At 54.2% G+C, this 14,142-nt stretch overlaps 1 protein-coding gene across 3 annotated transcripts in view; it reads right to left on the bottom strand.

The window, feature by feature from the left end:
• Positions 1-334: 334 nt before the first annotated feature.
• LOC119973719 (netrin-4-like) overlaps positions 335-14,142 on the bottom strand; it is a 45,331-nt gene continuing 31,523 nt past the window's right edge. For all 3 annotated transcript variants that reach the window (XM_038812120.1, XM_038812121.1, XM_038812122.1), the window contains 2 exons: positions 7,593-7,763; positions 335-1,004 (listed from right to left, as the gene is read on the bottom strand). In XM_038812120.1, the coding sequence (XP_038668048.1) occupies positions 868-1,004; positions 7,593-7,763 (308 nt within the window). In that variant the 3' untranslated portion in view covers positions 335-867. The remainder of the gene's footprint in view (positions 1,005-7,592; positions 7,764-14,142) is intronic.

The raw sequence follows: 14,142 nt of genomic DNA, 5'->3' as shown, positions 1-14,142 counted from the left end.
GATCCGTGCCACAGAGCCAGCCAGCCAGTTCATCGAAAGTTCAACGGCGAACAGACTGGCTCTGTTGTAAGTATATTAAAACCGCTATTCTAATCCTACAAGCACATGTCCATAGAATTGATGGTTCCATCACTTACAACACCAGGTTAAAGTCCAACAGGTTTGTTTCAAGCAGTCTGCTTTCGGAGCAGTGCTTTAACCAGGTGTTGTCAGACTTCTTACTGTGCTCACCCCAGTCTAACGCCGGCATCTCCACATCATCGATTTGGGTAGTTTGAGGTGGGGCACAATGCCTGGTGATCAATGTTAGAGAGAGTCACGATGGGTGCTTCAATTTAGAAAACAATAACAACTCTTGTTTAATTATTTTTACAAAACAACTTCTCAGAGTAGTGAATCCTTTGACTGAAAATACAGCCAAATAGACACGAATAAAAACATTGTTTGAATCGACCTCCTGGATGGGCCCAAAGTGAGACAAAGTACTGGGTTGAAGACAGCATGGTAGAAATGGACTCCAAGCACAGAGCCACCCAGAACACAGGCTGAGCACTTACACAGACAACAAAGGTAACATGGAAGGGGTCAGAGAGTCTGATCACAAATGCTGTTATCTTATTGTTTGATGATGAGTTTATGATCTTTCAGGTAATAGACAGACCAAAGAGGCAGCAAGGATTGAAGCAGTTACTTGAAGCAAGGTGCATGGGTCTATGACGACTTGAAGGAGGGATCTTGCCAATTGCCACTTTGTAGTTTCCCTCGACACTTCACCCTGGATCTTGGTTGAATGAGGGCTGATTACACACAGCATGCAGTGGATGGCGACGCTCCAGGTGCCACTGAGGCCGTGTTAACCTGATACGGTCATTTGCAGCTCACGCGCAAGTTGTGCGCCACCCATTTGGCTGTGCCCGCTCGCCATGGAGTGACCAGACTGTCCATGTTCACTAGGAGTCTACCCGTTTGGCTTGCTTCATGGCCAACAATCAGGTAATCTGTACCTATCGAAGAAAGGAAAATAAGAACTGTTTTTGACTGTTCCGAAGACATGAAAATGGCCTCTGATCTCTGAGGAGTCAGGATTATTCAGAGAGAGAGACAGAGAGACACATTGAGCGTCTTGCAGCAAATTCACCAATTCTAGTGCGGGCTTGGATAATGGGAGCATGGCAGTGCGGGCTTGGCCAGTGGGGGCTGAGCCAGTGGGGGCTTAGCCAGTGTGGGCTTTGCCAGTGGGGGCTTGGCCAGTGGGGGCTTAGCCAGTGGGGGCTGAGCCAGTGGGGGCTTGGCCAGTGGGGGCTTGGCCAGTGGCGACATGGCCAGTGGGAGCTTGGCCAGTGGGGGCTTAGCCAGTGGGGGCTTAGCCAGTGTGGGCTTTGCCAGTGTGGGCTTTGCCAGTGGGGGCTTAGCCAGTGGGGGCTTGGCCAGTGGGGGCTTGGCCAGTGGGGGCTTAGCCAGTGGGGGCTTGGCCAGTGGGGGCTTGGCCAGTGGGGGCTTAGCCAGTGGGGGCTTAGCCAGTGGGGGCTGAGCCAGTGCGGGCTTGGCCAGTGGGGGCTGAGCCAGTGCGGGCTTGGCCAGTGGGGGCTTAGCCAGTGGGGGCTTAGCCAGTGGGGGCTGAGCCAGTGGGGGCTGGGCCAGTGGGGGCTTAGTCAATGGCGACATGGCCAGTGGGGGCTGAGCCAGTGGGGGCTTAGCCAGTGGGGGCTGAGCCAGTGGGGGCTTAGCCAGTGGGGGCTTGGCCAGTGGGGGCTTAGCCAGTGGGGGCTTGGCCAGTGGGGGCTTAGCCAATGGCGACATGGCCAGTGGGGGCTGAGCCAGTGGGGGCTTGGCCAGTGGGGGCTTGGCCAGTGGGGGCTTGGCCAGTGGGGGCTTAGCCATTGGCGACATGGCCAGTGGGGGCTGAGCCAGTGGGGGCTTGGCCAGTGGGGGCTTGGCCAGTGGGGGCTTAGCCAGTGGGGGCTTGGCCAGTGGGGGCTTAGCCAGTGGGGGCTTGGCCAGTGGGGGCTGAGCCAGTGGGGGCTGAGCCAGTGGGGGCTGGGCCAGTGGGGGCTTAGCCAGTGGGGGCTTAGCCAGTGGGGGCTGAGCCAGTGGGGGCTGAGCCAGTGGGGGCTGAGCCAGTGGGGGCTTGGCCAGTGGGGGCTTAGCCAGTGGGGGCTTGGCCAGTGGGGGCCTAGCCAGTGGGGGCTTGGCCAGTGGGGGCTTAGCCAGTGGGGGCTGAGCCAGTGGGGGCTTAGCCAGTGGGGGCTTAGCCAGTGGGGGCTTGACCAGTGAGGCTTAGCCAGTGGGGGCTTGGCCAGTGGGGGCTTAGCCAATGGCGACATGGCCAGTGGGGGCTGACCCAATGGCGACATGGCCAGTGGGGGCTTAGCCAGTGGGGGCTGAGCCATTGGGGGCTTAGCCAGTGGGGGCTTGGCCAGTGAGGCTTAGCCAGTGAGGGCTGAGCCAGTGCAGGCTGAGCCAGTGGGGGCTTAGCCAGTGGGGGCTTAGCCAGTGGGGGCTTAGCCAATGGCGACATGGCCAGTGGGGGCTGAGCCAGTGGGGGCTTGGCCAGTGGGGGCTTAGCCAGTGGGGGCTTAGCCAGTGGGGGTTGAGCCAGTGGGGGCTGGGCCAGTGGGGGCTTAGCCAATGGCGACATGGCCAGTGGGGGCTGAGCCAGTGGGGGCTGGGCCAGTGGGGGCTTGGCCAGTGGGGGCTTGGCCATTGGGGGCTTAGCCAGTGGGGGCTTGGCCAGTGGGGGCTGAGCCAGTGGGGGCTTGGCCAGTGGGGGCTTAGCCAGTGGGGGCTTAGCCAGTGGGGGTTGAGCCAGTGGGGGCTGAGCCAGTGGGGGCTTAGCCAGTGGGGGCTTAGCCATTGGCGACATGGCCAGTGGGGGCTGAGCCAGTGCGGGCTTGGCCAGTGGGGGCTTAGCCATTGGCGATATGGCCAGTGGGGGCTTAGCCAGTGGGGGCTGAGCCAGTGGGGGCTTGGCCAAAAAGGGCTTGAAATCGAGTCACTCTGGATGTCCTCAGGACAGCACGGAGTTCTGACATTGCTGGGACTGTTCAGTTGGCAGCCAATCAGATTGGCTCGCTGCTCTCAAGGGCGGGGCCCCCTTTTGCTGTGGATTGCTCCCTTGATCTAGACTCCCTCCACCAGAGGATTCATTGCATCTGCCCTATCAAACCACTTAAATCCCTTTCAACACACCAATGAAAACACCTCATCCTTTTCTGTCGACAAGGGAATACAAACAATCTTTACGGAACATGTTGTCATAATTCCACTCTGTAAAGCCGAGCATTCCATTGGTGAATGAGCTGTGCACACTTCCCCATTCATTGAATTTTTTTCATAGAATTTACAGTGCAGAAGGAGGCCATTCAGCCCATCGAGTCTGCACCGGCTCTTGGAATGAGCACCCTACCCAAGCCCATACCTCCACCCTATCCCCATAACCCAGTAACCCCACCTAACACTAAGGGCAATTTGGACCCTGAGGGCAATTTTAGCCTGGCCAATTCACCTAACCCGCACATCTTTGGACTGTGGGAGGAAACCGGAGCACCCGGAGGAAACCCACGCACACACGGGGAGAACGTGCAGACTCCACACAGACAGTGACCCAAGCCGGAATCGAACCTGCGACCCTGGAGCTGTGAAGCATTTGTGCTAACCACTATGCTACCGTGCTGCCATTGGTGAATGAGCAGTGCACTCTTCCCCATTGGTGAATGAGCTGTGCACACTTCCCCATTGGTGAATGAGCCGTGCACACTTCCCCATTGATGAATGAGCTGTGCACACTTCCCCATTGGTGAATGAGCTGTGCACACTTCCCCATTGGTGAATGAGCTGTACACACTTCCCCATTGGTGAACGAGCTGTGCACATTTCCCCATTGGTGAATGAGTTGTGCATTCTTCCGCACGCACCCCTGCCCCACCGATGCCCAGACATTTGAATAATGGTTATTAGGATGAGGAATCAGAGGGGGGCACGTGGAACTTGGGGTAGTTTAACCGTAGGAGAGGAGGAAAAGAAGAAGCTGTGGGACTGAGGAGCCGGGAAATTAGGGCATAAACATTCCAAATTGAGTCTCCATTCTGTCGGGCAATTCTACTGTTCCATTACGATCAACAGCTGGCATTTATGGCACATTTTTAACACAGCAATGTCAGAACTCCATGCTGTCCTGAGGAGATCCAGAGTGGCTCATAAGGCATTTCAGGAGTGTTCAGAAACAAAATTTAACATCAAGCCTGATAATGAGATATTTGGATAAGTGATACAGAAATCGCAGAGAGTTGCAGGGCGGGCGAGAGGCCGGTTAGGGAAGGCAGTAGTGGTATTGTCGCTGGACTAGCAATCCAAAAACCGAGGGTGATGCTCTGGGAACTAAGGTTCGAATCCCACCAGGGCAGTCGGTGGAATTTGAATTCAGTAAAAAAAATCTGGAATGAAAAGTCTAAGGGCGACCATGAAACCATTGCCGATTGTCGGAAAAAACCATCTGATTCACTAATGTCCTTCAGGGAAGGAAATCTGCCGTCCTTACCCGGTCTGGCCTACATGTGACTCCAGACCCACAGCAATGTGGGTGACTCTTAAATGCCCTCAGGGATGGGCAACAAATGTTGGCCCAGCCCAGCGAGACCCACACCCCACAAACGAATAATAAAAAGATGAAAGAGTTAGCAAGGTCAGGGCGCGCTGTCCATAGATCAGAAAGGAATAAATCAATCAAGAAAATGGGTGGAACCATCAAATCCAGTGAACCCTGGATATTGAGGGATATACAGCATTGGATCAGGAGAAAAAGGGAGGGTTACGGCAGATATCGAGGGGTCAAAACAGCAGAAGCCTCAGAGGTGTTTAGAATGTGCAAGAGGGAACTTAAAAAGGAAATTAGGAGAGCAAAAAGGGGACATGAAAGGATACTCGCCGGTAAAATAAAGGAAAATCCTAAGTTGTTTTACAAGTACATTCAGGGCAAAAGGATAACTAGGGAAAGAGTCGGGCCCATTAAGGACCACAGTGATAATTTGTGTGTGGAGTCGGAGGATGTGGGTAGGGTTCTATGTGAATACTTTATGTCAGTGTTCACTCGTGAGGGACGACGATGCGGATATAGAAATCGGGGAGAAGGACTGTAATAAAATTAAAGAGATTAACACAGACAGAGAGGAGGTTCTGAGTAGTCTGGCAGGCTTAAAGGTAAATAAATCTCCAGGGCCAGATGAAATGTATCCCAGGCTGCTGAGCGAGGCAAGGGAGGAAATTGGGGTGCTGGCAATAATTGACAATTCCTCTCAGGCCACAGGAGAGGTGCCGGGGGACTGGAGGACAGCCAATGTAGTTCCATTATTCAAGAAGGGAGGAAGGGATAAATCAGGAAACTACAGGCCAGTCAGCCTAACCTCAGTGGTGGGAAACTATTGGAAGCAATTCTGAGGGACAGAATTAATCTGCATTTGGAGAGACAGGGATTAATCTAGAACAGTCAGCATGGTTTTGTTAAGGGGAGATCATGTCTGACCAACTTGATTGAGTTTTTCAAAGAGGTGACCAGGTGTGTAAATGAGGGAAATGTATTTGACGTAGTCTGCAGGACTTCAGCAAGGCTTTCAATAAGGTTCCACATGGGAGACTGACAGCGAAGGTCAGAGCCCATGAGATCCCAGGGAATTTGGCAAATTGGACCCAGAATGGGCTGAGTGGCAGGAAGCAGAGGGTGATGGGCGAGGGGCGTGTTTCTGACTGGAAGCCTGTGTCCAGTGGGGTCCCACAGGGGGCAGTGTTGGGGCCCTTGCTGTTTGTGGTTTATATCAATGGTTCAGATATGAATGTAGTGGGTTGATCAGTAAGTTTGTGGATGAGAGGAAAATTGGTAAATAGTGAAGAGGGTAGCCTTCGATTATAGGAGGATATAGACGGGCTGGTCAGACGGGCTGCTCAGACGGGCTGGTCAGGCGGGCTGGTCAGACGGGCTGGTCAGACGGGCTGGTCAGACGGGCTGCTCAGACGGGCTGGTCAGACGGGCTGCTCAGACGGGCTGGTCAGACGGGCTGGTCAGACGGGCTGGTCAGACGGGCTGGTCAGACGGGCTGCTCAGACGGGCTGGTCAGACGGGCTGGTCAGACGGGCTGCTCAGACGGGCTGGTCAGACGGGCTGCTCAGACGGGCTGGTCAGACGGGCTGGTCAGACGGGCTGGTCAGTGGCAAATGGAATTCAATCGGGATAAGTGTGAGGTGATGGACTTGGGCAGGATAAACAAGGCAAGGGGAATACAGGATAAACGGCAGGACCCTGGGAAGCACCGAGGATCAGAGGGACCTTGCTGTGCATGTATACCCGTCCCTTAAGGTAGCAGAGCAGGTGGATACAGCGGTTAAGAAGGAAGATGGTACAATTGCCTTTGTTAGCCGAGGCATCAAGTTTAAGGGGCTGGTTTAGCTCAGTTGGCTGGGCAGCTGGTTCGTGATGCAGAGCAAGGCCTGCAGCGCGGGTTTGATTCCCGTACCGGCTGAGATTATTCATGAAGGCCCCGCCTCCTCAACCTTGCCCCTCGCCTGAGGTGTGGTGACCCTCAGGTTAAACCACCGCCAGTCAGCTCTCCCCCCTCAAAGGGGAAAACAGCCTATGGTCAGCTGGGACTGTATAAAATCCTGGTTAAGCCACAGCTGTGGCCACAGCTATGGGCAGCACGGTTGCTTCACAGCACCAGGGTCCCAGGTTCGATTCCGGCTTGGGTCACTGTCTGTGCGGAGTCTGCACGTTCTCCCCGTGTGTGCATGGGTTCCCTCCGGGTGCTCCGGTTTCCTCCCACAAGTCCCGAAAGACGTGCTGTTAGGTGAATTGGACATTCTGAATTCGCCCTCTGTGTATCCGAACAGGCGCCGGAATGTGGCAACTAGGGGCTTTTCACAGTAACTTTATTGCAGTGTTAATGTCAGCCTACTTGGGACACTAAAGATTATTATTATTATTATTAGCTAGAGTATTGTGTGCAGTTCTGGAATCCGTATTCTAGGAGAGATGTGATAGCCACTGGAAAGGGTGCAGAGGAGATTTACCAGGATGTTGCCTGGGCTGGAGAGTGTTAGTTATAGAGAGAGATTGGATAGACTGGGGCTGTTTTCCTTGGAGCAGAGGAGACTGAGGGGGGACATCATTGAGATGTATAAAATTATGAGGGGCAGAGATAGAGTAGACAGGAAGCAACTTTTCCCCTTGGAGGAGGGGATCAATGACCAGGGGGCAGAGATTTAAGGTAAGGGGCAGGAGGTTTAGAGGGGATGTGCGGAGAAACCTTTTCCCCCAGAGGGGGGTGGGAGTCTGGAACTCGCTGCCTGAAAGGATGGTGGAGGCAGAGACCCTCAGAACATTGAAACAGTATTTAGATGTGTCCCTGCGATCCCAGGGCAGACACGGCTATGGACCAAGTGGTGGGAAATGGGATTAGAACGGTTGCGTGGTTGTTTTTGATCAGTGCAGACGCGATGGGCTGAAGGGCCTTTTTTGTTGTAAACTCTATGACTATATCATTCCTTGTGATGAACTCAACCCTTTCCCTGTGCTCCCAGTCCCCACAAGTTCCTCTGTCACTCACCAGGGTTGAGCAAGGGACAGGTACACCCACGTTTGGTCCAGGATTCAGGGTAAATGCTCCAGTTGCCGTGGGTGATTTTCACTTTCCCAGTTTTCATCACCTTCTTTACTTTGACAGTGACTTCAGCGTGAGTTCCTTTGTCATGTGCCGATAGAATCCTCGCCTTGATGGCTTGTGGGGAAAAAACAAGAGTGTTTGACACAGAGAGAATCATTCCAGTTCAATGAGAAAACTGCCAGAGACGCCGTGGTTAATCACTGCTCGGCAATTACTGACCGATGGAGTCAGCGGAGGAAGGAAAAGATTTATTTTACTTTTAACAATAAGATGCCCAAGGCAGTACCTATCCACAATCACCATCCCCGTTGGGAATACTGACATGACAGTCCCTGCTCAGGCCGACTTTTATGCTGGATTCTAACGGGCCCCAGGTGAGTGGGCCCCCGCCCCCACACCTGGGAAACCCGTACTCCACAGGCCCCACAGGGAGTTTGATAATAGTTTCCCTGTGGATCTCGTGGGGGTTAGGATATTGCACCTCTGTCATCGTCAAGGTATTGAGCGCAAGTGGACTGGCCCTTCAGGAAGCTGCTCACAGCCGGTCAGGGGCTGGATTACAGTCGGTCAGGGGCTGGATTACAGTCGGTCAGGGGCTGGATTACAGTCGGTCAGGGCCGGATTACAGCCGGTCAGGGGCTGGATTACAGCCGGTCAGGGGCCGGATTACAGCCGGTCAGGGGGGGGGGGATTACAGCCGGTCAGGGGCTGGGTTACAGTCGGTCAGGGGCTGGATTACAGCTGGTCAGGAGCCGGATTACAGTCGGTCAGGGGCCGGATTACAGCCGGTCAGGGGGGGGATTACAGCCGGTCAGGGGCCGGATTACAGTCGGTCAGGGGCTGGATTACAGCCGGTCAGGGGCCGGATTACAGCCGGTCAGGGGCCGGATTACAGCCGGTCAGGGGCTGGATTACAGCCAGTCAGGGGCCGGATTACAGCTGGTCAGGGCCGGATTACAGCCAGTCAGGGGGGGGATTACAGCCGGTCAGGGGCTGGATTACAGCCAGTCAGGGGGGGGATTACAGCCGGTCAGGGCTGGGTTACAGTCGGTCAGGGGCCGGATTACAGCTGGTCAGGGGCCGGATTACAGTCGGTCAGGGGCCGGATTACAGTCGGTCAGGGGCCGGATTACAGCCGGTCAGGGGCCGGATTACAGCCGGTCAGGGGCCGGATTACAGCCGGTCAGGGGCTGGATTACAGCCGGTCAGGGGCAGGATTACAGTCGGTCAGGGGCAGGATTACAGCCGGTCAGGGGCCGGATTACAGTCGGTCAGGGGCTGGATTACAGCCGGTCAGGGGCTGGATTACAGCCGGTCAGGGCCGGATTACAGTCGGTCAGGGGCTGGATTACAGCCGGTCAGGGCCGGATTACAGCCGGTCAGGGGCTGGATTACAGCCGGTCAGGGGCTGGATTACAGCTGGTCAGGGCAGGATTACAGCTGGTCAGGGCAGGATTACAGCTGGTCAGGGGCTGGATTACAGCCGGTCAGGGGCTGGATTACAGACGGTCAGGGGCTGGATTACAGCCAGTCAGGGGCTGGATTACAGCCGGTCAGGGGCCGGATTACAGACGGTCAGGGGCTGGATTACAGCCGGCCAGACCTGTGATTAGAGCTGGTTAGTGGCCTTTTTTTCTATTATGTAAACCTGCTGCTGTAAATGAGATCAGGGAGAGCTAACTCTGACACTGGGTATGAAACTCCGATATAGGGTGGAATCTCGACAAGACATTGAGATGTCACCTGCCCGCTGGAGAACCGGTGAGAGAGCCACACTGCCCCTTCTTGGGAAAGCCTGCTGAACCACCGACTAATCAGGCAGCACAAGGCCTTCCCATGAAATCGTGGCCCTGGGGGTCTTGCTGACTGAGAGCTGGCAGCCAATCAGAATCTGGCAGTTTGTGCTCACGAGCCATTGCGGAGGGAGTGGCTGCAAGGATGGACACCAGAGGCGAGGATCGTGGAGAAGCAAGTAAGTAATGTGGGGAGGAGGAGGGAGTTGTGGGGTGGGGGCTGGCAGAAAGGGAAGGGGGTTTGCTCTCAAACAGCCCCCACTTCCTGATGTCTAATCCCTTTGATCGAGGGCTCTCCCATTGGGATTACTGGAAGACTTCAGGAATATTGGATTCTAAATATCGGTCAATTTAAGGGTTAAAAGCCTGAGGCTAGAGCATGTTTGGCTGCAGTGGTCATGTTTTTAAAAAAGATAATTTTGTTTCTGCAGGGTCTGGGTGCTTTTAGCAGCCAGAGGGTGAAATTGACGAAAGGGATGTGGTTTTCAGTTTGGACTAATGGACTGTGGTCTGTCTGGGAAAGTTCCTGGAGCGTTAATGTGTTTGCAGGGAGGGTTTGTTTGTCAGCTTGGGGAGATGAGGTCATGGCTGGGCGGAGCCAAGGAATACAGAGAATACAGAAAAGCTCGAGAGAGGCAGTTTTTTGAAGAAAGCTTTGGGGAGAGAGGTGAATTCAGACCTGTTTGACGCTGAGTCCACAATTCTCCCATAAGATAGATCGAGAGCTGTATGTTTATTTTCTTGTTTGACGGGAAATTGAGTAGTAGTGTTTAAGGGGTAATTGTAAACTGTTCTTTTGAGGTGTGAACTTAAAGGGCGGGATTCTCCGACCCCCCGCCGGGTCGGAGAATCCACGGGGGCGCGTCACGAATCCCGCCCCGCCGCATCGACGGCGGCTGCCGAATTCTCCGACGCTGGTTTTCGGGCGGGGGTGGGGATCGCGCCGCGCCGGTTGGGGGCCGTTGGCAGCGTCTCTTCCGGCAATTCTCCGGGCCCCGACGGGCCGAGCGGCCGTCGATTTCTGGCCAGTCCCGCCGGCGTGGATTGGACATGGTCCCACACGGCGGGACCTGGCTGGTAGACTGGCTGGTGCGGTCCTCGGGGGGGGGGAGGGGGGGCACGGGGGGTCCGGCCCCGGGAGGGCCCCCCTCAGTGGCCTGGCCCGTGATCGGGGCCCACCGATCTGCAGGCGGGTCTGTGCCATGGGGGCACTCCTTCCGTCCGTGCCAGCCACTGTAGGGCTCAGCCATGGCCGGCGCGGAGAAGACACCCACCTGCGCATGCGCAGATCACGCCGGCCGGTCTGCGCATGCGCTAGAATACGCCGGCCGGTCTGCGCATGCGCTAGAATACGCCGGCCGGTCTGCACATGCGCTAGAATACACCGGCCGGTCTGCGCATGCACTAACTCGCGCCGGCCCTTCGGCGGCGGTTGGCGTGGCACCAACCCCTCTGGTGCCAGCCTGGATCCTGGAAGTACGGAGGATTCCGCAACTTCCAGTCGGCCCGGCGCTGGAGTGATTCGCGACGCTTTTTACGCCGGCATCAGGCCATCGCGCCGATTCGGGAGAATTCCACCTCACACGTTTAATATTGTTGTAATAATAAAATTTTGTTTTGGAAATACCAAAACCCTATTTCTTCAGGCAATCACTCCTGGAGGGAATCATTCTTTCCGCACAGTCTTAAAATAAACTAAAATATTGGAGTTTTGGTCGAGTATCCTAGTCACTGTTGAGGTCTGCTCTGGGATCGCAATACCAACTCCCCCCCCTCCCTCCTGCTCCCTCCCCCGCCCCACAACCAGAAGTGGCAAGCATCCCACCACAGGCTCTTCTGCCACGCACACCACATGGCAAAAGCCTCACCCAACACTCGGGTAATACAGGTGGTGGTGGGATGAGGTCGATAGCTGTTCATTAATTGGCCATTTAAGGGCCTCTACTATAGGTGGCAAGATGAGAAGGTTAACCATGGGCCTCCCCGCTCAGAATTTAATCCTGGTGGAGACAGGAAGGTGGCAAGCATCTAGTACGTCGCCATCCCGTGTAACTAAACACCCTCCCTGCCTCCTAGCTGTCCACCGGATAGAGGAAAGGATTCCGTCCACGAAACTGAGGTCTGTACCAAATTAAGATTGAATTCATAGTGCTGGATTAGGGAGGAGGTAATCAGCCAGGATTTCGACTCCCAATCTATATCCAGATGCCCCTGTTGGAGGGCAAATACATGTGGGATTATTGGGTGGGGCAACATTGGGCTCAATGATTGCACCATTGAACACCCTGCCAAACAGAACTTTAAATACTCATTCTCAGCATTTGGCGGCGATGACAAGACCAGCATTTATTGCCCATCTCCTCGTTGCCCTGAGAAGGTGGTGGTGAGATACCCTCTTTAAATGCTGGTAGTGGTTTGATGCAACAGACTGTCTCACTCGGGCATTTCAGAGGGCGGAGTCAACCGCATCGCTGTGTGGGTCTGGAGTCACGTGTAGGCCAGACCGGGGTTAGGATGGCAGATTCCCCTCTCTGAAGGACATTAGTGAACCAGATGGGTTTTTATGCCAATCGGTTTTGAACCCACAATCTTCTTACTCAGAGGAGAGAAAGAGAAAGAGCGAGAGGAATGCTACATACTTGAATCATAGATGCCGCCTCTCCAGATGTTCCCTGTAGCAACCAAGACAAATCTTTTCCTGGTCACTTTGGATCAGGTCAGATGGAGTGAAAAGAGCAATTAGGGAAGAAGTTTAGCTCACTGGGCTAAATCGCTGGCTTTTAAAGCAGACCAAGGCAGGCCAGCAGCACGGTTTGATTCCCGTAACAGCCTCCCCGAACAGGCGCCGGAATGTGGCGACTAGGGGCTTTTCACAGTAACTTCATTGAAGCCTACTCGTGACAATAAGCCATTTTCATTTTTCATTTCATTTTCAGAAGCAATGAATACACAAAATGAGAGGAGATATCCCAGAATAATAAAAAAAATGCACAAATATTTGACGTTCTTTTCACGGGATGTGGGCATCGCTGGCTGGGCCAGCATTATTGCCCATCCCTAATTGCCCTTCGGGGGGCAGTTAACAGTCAACCACATGAAATGAAATGAAAATGAAAATGAAATGAAATGAAAATCGCTTATTGTCACAAGTAGGCTTCAAATGAAGTTTGAAGTGGGTCTGGAGTCACATGTAGGCCAGACCGGGTAAAGCCGGCAGATTTCCTTCCCTAAAGGACATTAGTGACCCAGATGGGCTTTTACAAGACTTGATGATAGTTTCATGATTACCTTGAGTGGGGCTGGTTTTATATTCTATTCTTTATATACCGGCTGCCACAGTGGGATTTGAACCTGTGTCCCAAGAACATTAGCCCGGGCCTCTTGATCACTAGTCCAGTAACATGACCAGTATGTCACTGTTTGTCCCCAATAAGAAGTTAATAAATATATGGGATTCCTGTCTTCATTGATAGAGGGATAGAGTACAAAATAGAGGTTATGCTCAAATTTTATAAAATTGTGGGTTAGGCCTCAGCTGTGTTCAATTCTAGGCACGAGACTTCAGGAAGGATGTATCGGCCTTAGAGAGGGTGCAGAAGAGACCTACAATTGAAGAGGGTCTTCAGTGACAAGAAGACACTGGAGAAGGTGGCGTTGGTCTCCTTAGAGCAGAGAATAAGGCTCAGAGATGATTTAGTTGAGGTTTAGTAAAAGGAGAGACTGTTTCCAGTGGTAGGAAGGTCGGTAAACCACCTGACAAGATTGAAAATAATTAACACAAGAAGTGGAGGGAAGACGAGGAGAATTTTTTCCACAGCGAGTGGTTGCCATCTGGAAGGTTCTGGAAGGTTCTGCCTTAAAGGGCGGCTGAAGCAGATTCAATAATAACTTCCAAAGAGGATTGGGTAAATGCCTGAAGGAGAAAACATTGTGGGGATATGGGGGAAAGAGCAGGGCGGGGGCAGGCAGGCTGGGAGGCAGCCTAATAGAAAGCTCTTTCAAAGAGCTAGCACAAGCACCCTGGGCTGAATGGCCTCCAGCAGTTTGTTTCTATGACCTCAACGTGGAGCTCAGGTTGGAGACAGCCGATGTTATTGAGTGGCTGCAGTTTTTGAATGTGGGAGGATAATACTTGGAGCCCCTGTATCTGGATGGCAACAGGTTTAAACATCCCGGGCGAGATTCTCTGATCCCGGGGTTGGGCCGCAGAATCCCAGCGACTGGGCCACGCCACCCCACAGAGCGGACAATCGGCGCCATTGGCGCCGGCGTGATTGGCGCGGCGCCGGTCGGGGACCCCCGCCGATTCTCAGTCCGGGATGGGCCGAGCGGCCATAGTGAAAACGCTGAGTCCCGCCGGCGCCGTCCACACCTGCTCTCAGCCGGCAGGAACTCGACGTGGAAGGGTGGGTGGCGGCCTGGGAGCGGGGGAGGGGTGCTCTGACCCCGGGGAGGGCCTCCCCTTTGGTCTGGCCCGCGATCGGGGCCCACCAATCAGCGGGCCGGCCTCTCTGGCTGGGGGCCTCCTTGGAATGAAATGGAAATGGCTTATTGTCACGAGTAGGCTTCAATGAAGTTACTGTGAAAAGCCCCTAGTCGCCACATTCCGGCACCTGTCCAGGGGAGGCTGGTACGGGAATCGAACCGCGCTGCTGGCCTGCCTTGGTCTGCTTTAAAAGCCAGCGATTTAGCCCAGTGAG

This window comes from Scyliorhinus canicula, chromosome 11 (assembly GCF_902713615.1).
Source record: "Scyliorhinus canicula chromosome 11, sScyCan1.1, whole genome shotgun sequence".
Lineage (NCBI taxonomy): Eukaryota > Metazoa > Chordata > Chondrichthyes > Carcharhiniformes > Scyliorhinidae > Scyliorhinus > Scyliorhinus canicula.
This window is presented reverse-complemented; position numbering and strand designations above follow the sequence as displayed.